The sequence below is a fragment of the Myotis yumanensis genome, unplaced genomic scaffold (genome assembly GCF_028538775.1).
Source record: "Myotis yumanensis isolate MYYU_CA2020_CCGP unplaced genomic scaffold, mMyoYum1.0.hap1 SCAF_6, whole genome shotgun sequence".
NCBI lineage: Eukaryota > Metazoa > Chordata > Mammalia > Chiroptera > Vespertilionidae > Myotis > Myotis yumanensis.
The window spans coordinates 55,498,002-55,511,420 of record NW_027223757.1 but is presented as its reverse complement, the minus strand read 5'-3'; the positions used below and the strand labels follow the sequence as shown (position 1 = coordinate 55,511,420).

The following is a 13,419-nucleotide window of genomic DNA, read 5'->3' as shown; positions in this document are numbered from 1 at the left end:
TACACACTCTTTGAACACAGCCTACTTTTCGTTAGTTTCTGGATTTGAAAACACCATCAGACATGATTCTTGCCCTTAAGGAGCTGATTGTGTGTAAGCAACCTTTGTATACATCTGGGAAGAAGGGGTTAAAGATCATGGAATATTAGGGTATTCAACTTACCCATAAAAGTCTTTTAGTTTATCAGTCAAGGAAAGAAAGGAGGAATAAAAGGACAACCTATTGAATATTTGATGTCCTTGTAGGACTAATTGAGAGCTATTTTATTCATTCATTCATTGACTTATTGCCATTAAATCGCTCATTTGTTTCACACTAAATGAAATAAGAGATTAGAAACCTGGGTTTTATTCCTGTTTCTATCACTAACTGGCTTTGTGACTCCAGTGGGTAGACTGTTCCCTGCCTTAACTTCTGTGTTTGTTATAGTAATTCTTGCTCCAAGTGACTTGCTGGTCAGTATATATATTTCAGAGAGGAAGGGAGAGGGAGAGAGAGATAGAAACATCAATGATGAGAGAGAATCATCCATCAGTGCCTCCTGCACACTCCCTACTGGGGATCGAGCCCACAACCCAGGCATGTGACCTGATGGGGAGTCAAACTGTGACCTCCTGCCTGGTTCATAGGTCATGGGTCAATGCTCAACCACTGAGCCATGCTGGCCAGGCTGTGCTGGTCAGTTTTGAGAGTCAAATGAGATAAATGGATACAAACAGTGTTGACAAATAAGAAACTCACCTCTGGCCCTAACTGGTTTGACTCAGTGGATAGAGTGTCAGCCTGTAGACTGGAGGGTCCCAGGTTCAATTCTGGTCAAGGGCATGTACCTTGGTTGCCGGCACATCCCCAGTAGGGGGGTGTGTAGGAGGCAGCTGATCGATGTTTCTCTCTCATTGGTGTTTCTAACTCTCTATCCCTCTCCCTTCCTCTCTGTAAAAAATCAATAAAATATATATTTTTTTAAAAGAAACTCACCTCTGTGAGATAATATTGTCTTTGTTCATGCAGCCTGATATAGGCCAGTGGTTCTAGACCTGACCATAAGCAGTGATCCTGGAGGATTCTATGAAAATACAGATTAGCGGGCCCTGCCTCTGGTGATTCTGGGGGGCTGCAACTCAGGACTCTGCATTTAAGAAGCACTTGAAGTAATCCTGATGCAGGAGATCCGAGAATCCCACTGCAAATCCGATGATTCTGCCACAAGATGTCTCTTTCCAGGAAGGTCCGGGGGCCCTCATGTTGGAGCCTTTGCCTTGGGTTTACTTATGCATGTTCAGAAGTGACGTCTCTCAGTTCTGATGTTTGTCTGCACGCTCTATACAGGGACTTGCACTCCGTGTGTGCTCAGTGGAAATCCGCCGGCCTGCCCTGCCCTACATGCCCCAAACCACGATTCAGCAGGAGAATGAGGCAGAGTGTAAGCAGTCCTTTCTTTCCCTTTTCTCTATAGCAATGCAGAGCCTTCGGAGAAGAGATTCAGAATGAATGGCTTTGTGTCAGACTTGGGAGGACCGCTGGAGCCAGATAAGGGCAATGAGGAGTCCCGGTCTCTCTTTCGCTGCTACATCAATGAGGTGGAGCACCTGGAGAAGGCCAAAGCTGGCCAGCAGACCACAGCCCTCGATAGTTACGTGCAGCTGCAGGAAGTCACCAGAAGCAGCGGGCGGCCAGAGGAGGAGCTGAATAGGCTCATGAAATTTGACATCCCCAACTTTGTGAACACGGACCAGAACTCCTCCTTTGGGGATGATGGTCTTCTGATTTCAGAACCACCTGCTGTTCTGGAAAATAAGCCAGTTTTCCAGACCTCACACTGACCTGGATTGAGAAACATGCTCTGTAATTTTCTTCCTGAAGATGTTGGGGTGTGTTTGTATAGCCAGAAATCTTCATTTACCAAAGTGGTGTGTGTCTGAGAGAGAGAGAGAGAGAGAGAGAGAGAGAGAGAGAGAGAGAGAGAGAGAAGAGAGCCCCCTCAGAAGGGAGCTGATTAAGCTGAGTTTTTATGCCTTTAAACCCATCTGGGGCTTTGGGGAGAATAAAGTAACCGTCTCACCTTCCTTATTGTTGAGAAATTTGGCCACATCCTGGGCATCAGCGTTCTTGAATGGGGGTTATCTTCTGTGTTCCTGCCACGGCCATTCTCTACCTTTAGCAAATTGCTTTCCCTCTGGGCTGCCGCATCCTTTTCCTGTAAAGTGAGGAGTCTGGAGTAGATGTTCCCCACTGGCTCTAATATTTTGTGAATTTCTGACCGTGCATGCAGATGAGGCTGGGGTATATATCAAGCCACATAAACTAGGGCACTGGATCCTATTTCTTACTGTAGGACCCCCACCCCTGCAAATGTCTGTACCTGCACTCAACCCTTAACTGAGCTCAGCTTTTGTCGGGGCCCAAACGCCTACCAGGATGTCAGGACACTCATCTCACACATCACGGTGGACAACATTTCTGTCGGCTGTGCCAAAACAGCTTTTCTGAGGACCTCTGGCCACCCATGCTCAAACCAGGGTACAGTCCTAGAATGAATTTCAGTCCATGTTATATCTCATAGAACGCCAGTCCCCAAGAAATGTAAGCAAGGTTGTCAACTGAGTGAGGGAGGTGACCGGTGGGTGTCTCTGTGTTGATCTGTCTGTGTCTGGTCACACTGTTGTCCCCTTGGCCACTGAACAAGTAAAGTGCTATTTGCCATGCAGTCTGCTTGCTTGGCAGATGTGGAGGGGATGGTCATCTGGCTAGTATGTGGCTGTGAGTTAAGATGGCGAATGGGTTGTAAATACCCCACTAATAGATATTCAGGTTGGCCTGGTACAACACACTTAAACATGCCCCTGGTATCAGAAATAATTCGGCTTTACACTTCCAGGTTGCATGCATGGCCAACTGCTAATCTCGGTGATGTATTCATTATGGATTTGTTCACCACCTGACTTGATTAAGTTAAAAAATAAATACGTTTGATTGCACAGAAATTTTCTCTGGTTCTTTGTTTTCACACATCCAGTGTTTTTTATTTCCTTCGTATAACTATTCCTTGTTTATAATGCCTCCTAACGTCTACTATCTCTAGGAGCCTAGTAGTCCAAGTCACGTCAGCTTTCATTTAGGAATTATTCCATCAAAATAAATCCCTTTCCCATAATGTCTTTTGAGGAAAATATTATTCTTTGAGAATCTAACGCTAAACAGAACAAGGAGTGAAATGTTTTTTGTAACTAAAGCTGCTATAACACATTCTTGCAAACAGAGACCTGCTGTTTTTGATGAATATTTTCAGGAAAGAGAGCAAGAGTAGCAAAGAATGCTGATTTTATTAACTTCTAATATGGACATTCTTCATAATTAACCAAATTAAACTATTTTTATTAAGAGTGAAAGCTCTTCAAATGGTATTTGATTTAGAAGTGGATTTATTAAAAGACTGAAGGATATTTAAAAGTTGGAAAAATACCCATGACTCCTGTCGTCTTTGTGAACTAAATGTCAAGGACTGGGATGGTCTAAGGTCTTACCCCCCTTGGCTACCCAGCCAGCCTGGTTGGGCTGCGTGGGTGCATGGAAGACACAAGACTCCTGAGTCGGAAACAACGAATTTCATTACAGCCCAGCAGGCAGCAGTGCTTCAAGTTCCTGTTAGTTCCTGAATTCATTTGCCATTGCTGTTTGAACAAAAGATAACACTGTGGGGCTTAAAGAAACACAGATTTCTTCTCTTAGAGTTCTGGGGTGCAGACTCCAAAAGCAGTCTTCGTGGGTGCAAGTCAAGGTGTGGCCAGGGCTGTTGTCCCACTGAGGATCCAGTGAAGAATCCATCTCCTTGCCGTTTCCAGCTCCAGGAGGCTGCCCAACTCCTCGGCTCCTGGTCCCTCTCACTGTGACCTCTGCTTCTCCTTTATGTCTCTGTCTCTGACCATCAGGCATCCCCCTTCTAAAGGCCCTGGGATTGGTTACAGTGGATTACCTGGGTAATCTCCCATCTCAGGATCCTTAGTCAGTGTAAGTCAGTGGGTTCAGATTCTGGGAGTAGGACATGGATGTGTTTGGGGGACATTAGCCACCAACAGTCTTCCATTTGGTCCCAAAGATTCATATCCATCCCATATGTAGAATACACTGATCTCATCCCAACATCTTCCAAAGTCTCAATTATTATAGCATCAACTCAGTGTCCTATATATACACTAAATCTTATCAACTCACAAGTCCCAAATCTCATCATTTTAATCATCTAAGTCAGGTTCGGGTGAGACCCTGGGTTAGCTCCATCATGGGGAAAACTCCATCTGTGGACCTGTAAAACCAAGGAACAAAGGATTGGTCCCCAAATATCTGTACTACGTGGAGAAAACCCCACACAGACATGGGAAAAACATGCAGATCCCACACACACAGTGGTCCCAGCCAGGGATCCGTATTTTCTCTGATCAACATTAGAACAAAACGCTGCTGAACAAAACATTACTTGGAGACCTGTTTCTGTGTGGTACAGGAGGAGAAGTAAGGCTCTGGGACACTTAGTATATTGCAAAGCACAGAGCAGGCCAAGCTGGGATTCGAGTAAATAACAAATCTGTGGAAGGCTTGAATGATTCCTTCTGTTGGTTGGTATTTATCTGATACATCTTTTTTCTGTCTGTAACTTTGGACCTTTGTCATTCTTTTTAACTTTTAATCTATGTTTTAATTTTTACTTTGTTTCAGGTAAATAAATGAAATATGTGACCCTGTCTTTTGTTATGACCAGATTTCAAGATTCCCAAGAGTCCATCAGGGAGCCAGCCAGTCCGATGCAAAAGCAAAGAGTCTTTTATTTCAAGCCCGGGCTTGGCTCCCCTACCCTCCTTACTGACGCAGCAGCAAGTGGCAGAGAGGGACTGGCCTGATAGAACCAGGAGTTTTATAGAGGGTTGGAGTAGGGGCGGGAGAGGGGACTGTGCCCCCCCCCATTGGCCAGGTGCGAGTTGGTGTCCCATTACACAGGATGTGGTCATAGTGATGGCGTGCACTTCCCTTGATTACCATTGGTTAGTCCAGAGAAATCCTGGGTGTGGCTAGCAGAGGCTCCTTCCCGGAAGGAGCCTTTGATGAGCACATGGTCCTGCCCAAAATGGAGGTCCCTTAATGGATGGGGAGCCGGCCACTCGGCTCCAATGCAAGGCCTGCCGTGGGCATCGCCCGGAAGCGGGCCGCCCACCACCTGGCCTGGCCTTTGGGTCGCCCGGTCGCTCAGCCCGAAAGTGACGCGGAGGCCGACAAGGGTGGCCTGGTCCGTCTGGACGTCCAAGGGCCCGCGCCTATCCGGTTGGGCGCCGCCTCGGCCATGGCTGCCCGTCCCTCGCAGCTCCTCTCGGCGGCCTGTCCAGCCGGCGCGGAGCACTGGAGGCGGTGGAGGCGGAGCGGAGCCGAGCCGCCCAGCCTCGGAGCCCCAGCCTGCTTCCGAGCCACGCGCCCCGCCGGCGGGCGTCCTCACCGGCCTCCATGCTGCCCCGGGAGGCTGAGCATCGCCCGCATCGTGGCGTCCAGAGCCGCCTTCCGCCCCGTGCTCCTGCTCTGCCCAGCGCTGCGGGGCGGGAAGAGGCGCGCCTGACCCCGAGTGACCCGAGGTCTCCGCGGTGACCCGCGGCTCCGGGGTGCCCTTCGCGCCGGGAGGCGCAGCCATGCGGCCCCCAGCGCCAGGGCATCGGACGGCCGGAGAGGGGGACCTTCGGCCAGTCGGACGCCTGCGGGGCCACGTGCCCCGCTGGCCCTTTCATCTTTTACTTGCAAGTTTATTCCATCTAAACATTGTGATTACTGATGATGTTTCATTTCTCACATCTGTTTTGTGATTTTTATTTAATGGACTCTATTTTTCCTGCTTTGTATCATGTAGTCATGGTCAAGAGCATGGGGTCTAGAGATAGTCTGTCGGGGCTCGGATCCATCCCTTGCTCACTGTGCAGTCTTAACCTGGATACCGCATCTCTTTGAGATTCAGTTTCCTCTATACAAAAAGGAGTACTACCCAACTCAAAGTTTGTGAGCATTAAGTAATAAAATATATAAAACACTTAGAATAGTGACTGGCCTAGTCTACACATTCCATTTTAGTGCCTTTGTATTTATTCTCTTTTTAATCAAGTATTTTAGAGATTGCTCCTGAATTTTAATGGACATACTAGATGTTAAAAAGTTAAAGTCTGTTGTTTAATCCACCCATTGAATTGTACATCAATTGTTATATATATTTTATTTTCATAAGGTCTGGGTTTTTAAAATTGATTTTAGAGAGAGGAAGGGAGAAAGAGAGAGAAAGAAACATCGATGTGAGAGAGAAACATTGATCAGTTTCCTCCCATACGCCATACGAGCCCCACCTGGGTATTGAACTTGCAACGTGGGTAGTGCCCTGAATGGGAATCGAACCTGTGACCCTGGGGTGCGTGGGAAAGCACTCCAACCAACTGAGCTACACCAGCCAGAGCCTGTTTGTTCTTTTAAAAAAATATGATCTGTTCTTTTTACCTGATATCCTGATTTTATTACACTTTCTATGATTTATTTTTAAAATAATTCATCCATACTTCTTCCAGGCTCTCTTTTAGGTTGCTTCATATGGTAATTTTAGGCTCTGGAATACTAAGATCCTAGGGTTTTAGGGTTTGCGTCTTCTACTCACAGTTAATTATTTTTGGCTGTTCTTAGTCCGTGTGTGTGTGTGTGTGTGTGTGTGTGTGTGTGTGTGCGTGTGGAATTGTGTGAGTTTCTCTTTAGTGAGGATTATTTTATTTCCTGTGATTGTCCCATGAACCCTGGTTTATAAAAGTTTCCCCAGAGAACAAATCTGTGTTGCTTATCCTTAGACTCCAAGTGATTTGCTCAGTCTGGAATTCTGTTCTATGTTGCTTGCAGATTCCTGTATCCTGAGTAGAGTAGAACTAAGGATCTCACATCCACATGAAGGATGAGCTGAGGGATTAGCTTTTTGAAGGGAGACTGTTTTTTTCCTAGAGCCCTCAGTAGCACCAACTTCCTCATCCCTCTCCGGTGTCAGTGCGTAGGTCCTTTGCGTCTCCTTTTCTTTGACTTTCATGCAGGGGGTCTCAGTAAAGCCAGAGAGTATATCAGGCATGAATCCTTTACCCCGAAGGAACATTATAACCCTAATCACTGTGTGGATTAAAACCCCTTTCCCCCGGGCACCATGGCACCAGCCCACAACTTCCCGTTCTGGCTTTAAGTTTCCTGTTTTTGTCACCTGGGAATTTCTTTTTCCTTCACGGTTAGCTCACGGTTATTTTTGTTGTTGTATTTTATCCAATATTACTAAGAGTTTTACTTTTTAAAGGGACTCACATTTGCTCAGTTCACCACATTTCCAGAACTGAAAGCTCCAGTTCTAGAGTATCTGTCAGATTCTTCTCAAACATACCACTCAGTATATTTCTCTGGTGAACATCTTTATCCTTTCATCTAATTTTTCCATTATTTTCTCCACTTTATTGGACATACTAATTATTTTATAGTCTTTATTTGCTGACCCTGTTACCTGGGCTTGCGTTTGTTGTCTAATGTTTTTTATTCTCACATTATCAATCATATAGTCTTGACACTTCACATGTCTAGTAATTTTTTATTATTTAGCAGACACGGTGAGCAAAAATCCAGTGACACTACTATGCTGTCACCTTCCATGAGAGCAATTTCTTCCCTTCCTGTTAGGCAGGTAGGGTGAAGGGGCTGATCTTCTCACTCTAGTCAGTCTTGGAGATGGGTCAGGACTAAATTGCAATTTTTAAAATAAATATATATTTATTGATTTTAGAGAGGAAGGGAGAGGGAGAGAGAAATAGAAACATCAATGATGAGAGAGAATCATTGATCAATTGCCTCCTGCACGTCCCCACTGGGGATTGAGCCCTCAACCCAGGCATATGCTCTGACCAGGAATCGAACCTTGACCTCCTGGTTCATAGGTCAACGCTCAACTACTGAGCCACACTGGCCAGGCCTAAATTGCAATTTTAAAAACAACTTTGCAGTATACTTGACAAAATAACTTCATATACTTAAAGTATATAATTTAATATGTTTTGACATATGTAAATTCTAATAATATCATCGCCACAATCAAGATATGAACATACGCATTAACCACAAAAGTTTTCTTGTGCCCTTTTGTAATCCTTCCTTCCCCATCCCTTCCCCTGAAACCAACACATATATGGACAATTTATTTTCAATATGGGCACAAAGGGAATTTAATGGGGAGAACATCTTTTCATCAGATAGTTCTGGAATTATTACATGTCCATATGCAAAGAAATGAACTTTGATCTGCTTTTTATTGATGTGCTCTCTGTCACTCTATACTGGTTTGCATGTACAAGATATTTGTATGAATGCAATCATGCAGTATGTACTCTGGTATGTCTCACTTCTTTCATTCAACATAATTATTTTGAAATTCATCCAGGTTATTGTATCAATAGTTCATTCCATTTTATTGCTCACTATGTTTCATTTTATGGATAATCATAATTTGTTTATTTACTTGTTGATGGACGGTTGGGTTATTCACAATTTTGGCTATTAAAAATAAAACTGCTGGGAATATTTGTTTACAAGTCTTTGTATGAATATATACTTTTATTTTCTTTTGTGCCTAGAAGAGGAATGTCTGAGTTATATGGTAGATAAGTATATATCTTTATTTTTCACTTTTCTTTTGCATTTTTATTTTTATTTATTTATTTTTAAATATATTTTTATTGATATCAGAGAGGAAAGGAGAGGGAGAGAGAGATAGAAACATCAATGATGAGAGAGGATCCTTGATCGGCTGCCTCCTGCAGGATCCAGCCTGCAACCCAGGCATGTACCCTTGACCGGAATCAAACTTGGGGCCCTTCAGTCCACAGGCAAATGCTCTATCCACTGAGCCAAACAGCTAGGGCTTTTTGCATTTTTATTTTATTTTTTAATTTAAATTCTTTATTGTTTAGATAAGTGTACATCTTTTTAAAAAACTAAGTGGTTTTCCAAAATGGTTGTATCATTTCAAATTCTCACAGTGTGTAAGAATTCTGGTTGCTCTGGCTCATTGCTAACATCTTGTAAGGTCAACCTTTTTAATGGTATCCATTCTAATATGTGTGTGTAACAGTATCTCATTGTGGCTTTTAGTTGCATTTCATTAATGACTGATGGTATCCAGTATCATCTTATATGCTTATTTTTCATCTGGATATATTTGGTGAAGTGGCTTTTCAAGTCTTTGGCTCATTGTTTTTTTTGTTTTGTATTATTATTGAGTTTTGAGAGTTCTTTATTCTGGATATGAATACTTCATCAGATGTATAATCTGCAAATAGTTTATTTTAGTCTATGGCTTGTTTTTCCATGTACTTAATAGTGTCTTTGAAGAGCGGTAAAGTCCAATTTATCAATTTTTTAAAAAACATTCACTTTGACAAAATAAATTAAGCTTCACTGTACTACTAAAATGGCTTACACTTTTAGTGTTATATCAAAGAAATCTGTGCCAAACTGGAGGTCATAAAGGTTTAGTCTTATGTTTTCCTTCTAGAAGTTTTATAGTTTAGGTTTTCTATGAAGCTCTATTATCCTTTTGGAGTTAATTTTTGAGTATATTGTTCACTTCTTTGCAAATGGGTATGTAATCATTCCAGCACCATTTCTTGAAAAGATCCTTTCTCCATTCAATTGCCTTTGTGCCTTTATTGAAAATCAGTTGTCAATATATGTATTGGTTTATTTCTGAATATTCTATTCTGTTGCATTGGTCTATTTGTGTATTTTATGCCAATATCAGACTTCTTGATTACTGTAGCTTTATAGTAAGATTTGAAATTAGATAGTATACGTTCTTCAATTTTGTTTTTTGTCTTTTGAAGTTGTTTTGGGCTATTTGGGTGTCCTTTGCCTTTATGTAGGAATTTTAGAATCAGTTTTTAAATTCTCTTTCTTAGATACTGTTCTGCCAAAATTCCACCCATTTCTTAAGATTAATCTCCAAAGCCACATTTTCCAAAACATGTTTTTCTTTCTTCTGTGCTCCGTTCACACTTCATAACACTCCTATTGCATTTATTCACAGTTGGCTCTCTGTGCTTGTCTGATCTTTCCTGCCACACTGTAAACCTCCCAAGATCAGACAACCTGACTTGTCCCCGCTGTGTGCTGAAAAGCCTCGCTTCATGTTTTGCAGGAGTGAGCCTTGCGTTCAGAGAGGGCTGCAGAAGACATCTGTTCATTTCCTGCGTATTGTTAAGGAACCCAGCAGATTGAGAATGATTTATTTTATTTTTTGTTATCTCCAAGATCTCTCAACCTTTATTATTTCTGTTGCTATTACTGTACCTTCAAAGGACAATTATTTTCCACATGTCAAAACACTCTCATTGACTTGTGATAATTATATGCAGCTGTGTCAATCTAGCTATTGTTCAGATACTCCCTCAACATTGAGCTCCTGGGAGAATGTCATATCTTTAAAGCTATCAATGATCTCTTTGGCTACCAGGGCAGGAGTGGTACCTCAACTCAGACCTGCTGTATTTCCATTGGTTCCTTCCAGCTTTGTACTAGCCCTCAACGACAGTTATAGCTTTGCCTTTAAAAAGCCTATTATTCTCAGGAAAAATTTTTGCATGGAGTATCATCATGTCCTTCTTCTTTTATATATATACATATATATATATATATATAAACATATATATGTTTTTATTGACTTCAAAGAGAGGAAGGGAGAAGGAGAGAGGGAGAGAAACATCAATGATTAGAGAGAATAATTGAATTGATTTGCTGCCTCCTGCTCACCCCTCACTGGAGATTGAGTTTGCAACCAGGGCATATGCTCTGACCAGGAATCGAGCCTCCTGGTTCATAGGTCGATGCTCAACCACTGAGCCACACTGGCCGGGCTAATCAAGTCCTTCTTATGGGAGAAATTCAGCCCACTGATCTGGTAGCAAGGAGTTTGTTTACTTATTAGAAACAGATAAAATGGGAAAGCTGTTTTATCATCCAACAAATTAGCAGCATAACTCTATGAGTAGGAAAATCAGCTTTCTCATCACCAAGGCGCCATGTCAATGTGACACTCACTGCGGGTAACGATTTCTCCTGTGAGCAGTTTGAAGTTTGAGGCACTTATGAATGGATTTTGTTTTTCTTCCTTAGTAATTACATCTTCTAAGATTGTACGAATCCTGTGTCTTTGTGTAACACAGCTCTAATCTTTATTAAAGCATCCTGTGTTTAAGGGCTAGTAGACAATTTGTTAGAAGGTAGAAATCTTAGATTTTTGTCCTAAACTAGAATCTTGATTAGTGATTAAAGAAAATTCACATTAAAATCTTAAAAAAACTATGTATAATGGCAGATAGGTACTAGACTTATCAAGGTGAATTGATGCCTCTATAGGCTTTAGGAAAATAAAGAGATGGACAGGAGATGCGTATTGTGCCTGTGTGCCTGTGTGTGTGTGTGTGCCCGCATGTGTGTGCATGTATAAAGGAAGAACAATAATTAGACATAAAATGCAGAAAATATGTTCCATTCAGAGAAGATTGTGATCATGAAAACCTGGTGTGGTGGACAGAGGAAGTGGTGGGAGTGATTTGGTCCAATGGGAGCATGAGGACACAGCAGAGGTGATAGAATAGTCGGCATGGTTAGAAGATTAGTAGTTTGGTTTGAATGAGGGAGTGTGAAAGGCAGAATCCCCACCCACCCACCCACACATGGTAGCCACCTGTGAAAATATTACTGTTCATGGCGAAAGGGACTTTGCCTGTGTGGTTACGTTAAGGCGCCTGAGATGGGAAGAGGCCTGCATTATCCAGGTGGACCCAATCTAGTCACGTGGGTCCTTAAAAGCAGAGAACCTTTGCAAGCTGAGTTGAGAGTCAGAGGGAGATGGGACCGTGGAGGAATGCTCAGCGAAGTGAAAGGTTGCTGGCTGTGAAGGTGGAGGAAGGGGGCAACCGCCAAGGAATGTGGGTGCCCTCTGGAAGCTGGAAAAGGCAAGGAAACATTCTGTCCTAGAGCCTCCTGCTGCTTCCCTGATTTCAGCCCAACGAGAACTGCATTGGATCTCCGGCCTACAGAACAGTAAGATGACATACTCATGCTGTTTTAAGCTATGAAATGTGTGGTGATTTGTTACAGCAGTAATAGAAAACTGACGGAGGATTTGTTTAGATTAGAGGTCTTGGAGTGTGGAGAGGAAGGCTGGGATCAGATGGAGTATCACCTTGAGGCTTAAGGTAAAAATTCTGATATTTACACCTAGAAAACAGCAGGGTGAAATGGGGTGGTGGTGTAGAGTTTTAGGAAGAACTACCAGGCAATGCTGTTTCGCTGACTGTTTGGAAGGAGAAGAGCATTGGGTAGAGAAAGCAAGTGAACCTCAATCAAAAAAGCAAGCAGTAAAATGGTGACTGGGCTTCAGTGGAGGTGGGTATGGACAGAGAGATGCAAGCGTTATTTTGAAGGAATTGGCTACAGGTTTGATGATTCCATGCGGGGGAGAGTTAGCTAATGTGTGGCCTGAAGGTTTGCGCCTCGGAATTCACAGTGAAACCTCGTACTTGGGGCTTTTGGGAGAAGATTAGGATTATGAGGTCGGGAGGGCAGAGCTCATATGAATGGGATTAGTGCCTTTGGGAGAGTCTCAAAAGGGCTTGCTGTTTTCCACCACGTGAGGATTCAGGAGAGAGAGTCACCTTCAAACCAGGAAGCGAACCCTCACCCAGACTCTCCATCTTGGACTTCCAGCCTCCAGAACTGTGAGAGAAGTTTGTTGTTTCATCTATGGCAATTTGTCAGAGCACACCGAATTCACTAAGGAGGTCAAGGATGCCTCAAAGTTTAGGACCTACTAAATAATGTTGAAATCCAGAGGAGCGGGCAGCTGGTTTCAGGGAGAGAAATTAGCTGGTTTCAAACATGTTGACTTTTATGAGAACAGTGAGTAACTCGGGCAGGAATTGGGAAGAGGGGCTGGCCCTGAGGAGAGGACAGGCAGAGAGGCAGACCCAGCGTGATCCCGCTGTCCTGCTGGGAGCAGAGTTGTGCTATGAATATGAGAGTAGCTATGGTCTCTGGGGTGTATTTGTAGATGGAGGTCAAGGACAGAAGAAGGCGATTTGTTTACTACGCTCCTATGTGTGAGCGACTGGGCTGCTGTGAGGGCTCTGGCCTCAGGTCAGGGGAGTGAGCACCTGGCACCTGGCTGTTCTCATTAGGCTCCTTGCCTGTGGCCATAATGAGCCAAACAGATAAGAAGACAAGGGCATGCAGGTGTGTGGTTATTTACACTGCCTGCCTGGAGCTGGTGGGAGGTAAAATAAAAGCTGCTTCGTTTCACTGTCTTCTCTAATAAGCAGGCTCAATTTCAC

The 13,419-nt window shown here is 43.4% G+C and overlaps 1 protein-coding gene across 1 annotated transcript in view; it reads left to right on the top strand.

Moving 5' to 3' along the window:
• The window catches only part of MRAP2 (melanocortin 2 receptor accessory protein 2), a 35,647-nt gene extending 32,673 nt beyond the window's left edge, over nucleotides 1-2,974 (top strand). The window contains exon 4 of the mRNA XM_070418157.1: nucleotides 1,458-2,974. Within this exon, the coding sequence (XP_070274258.1) occupies nucleotides 1,458-1,824 (367 nt within the window). The 3' untranslated portion in view covers nucleotides 1,825-2,974. The remainder of the gene's footprint in view (nucleotides 1-1,457) is intronic.
• The last annotated feature ends 10,445 nt before the right edge of the window (nucleotides 2,975-13,419 follow it).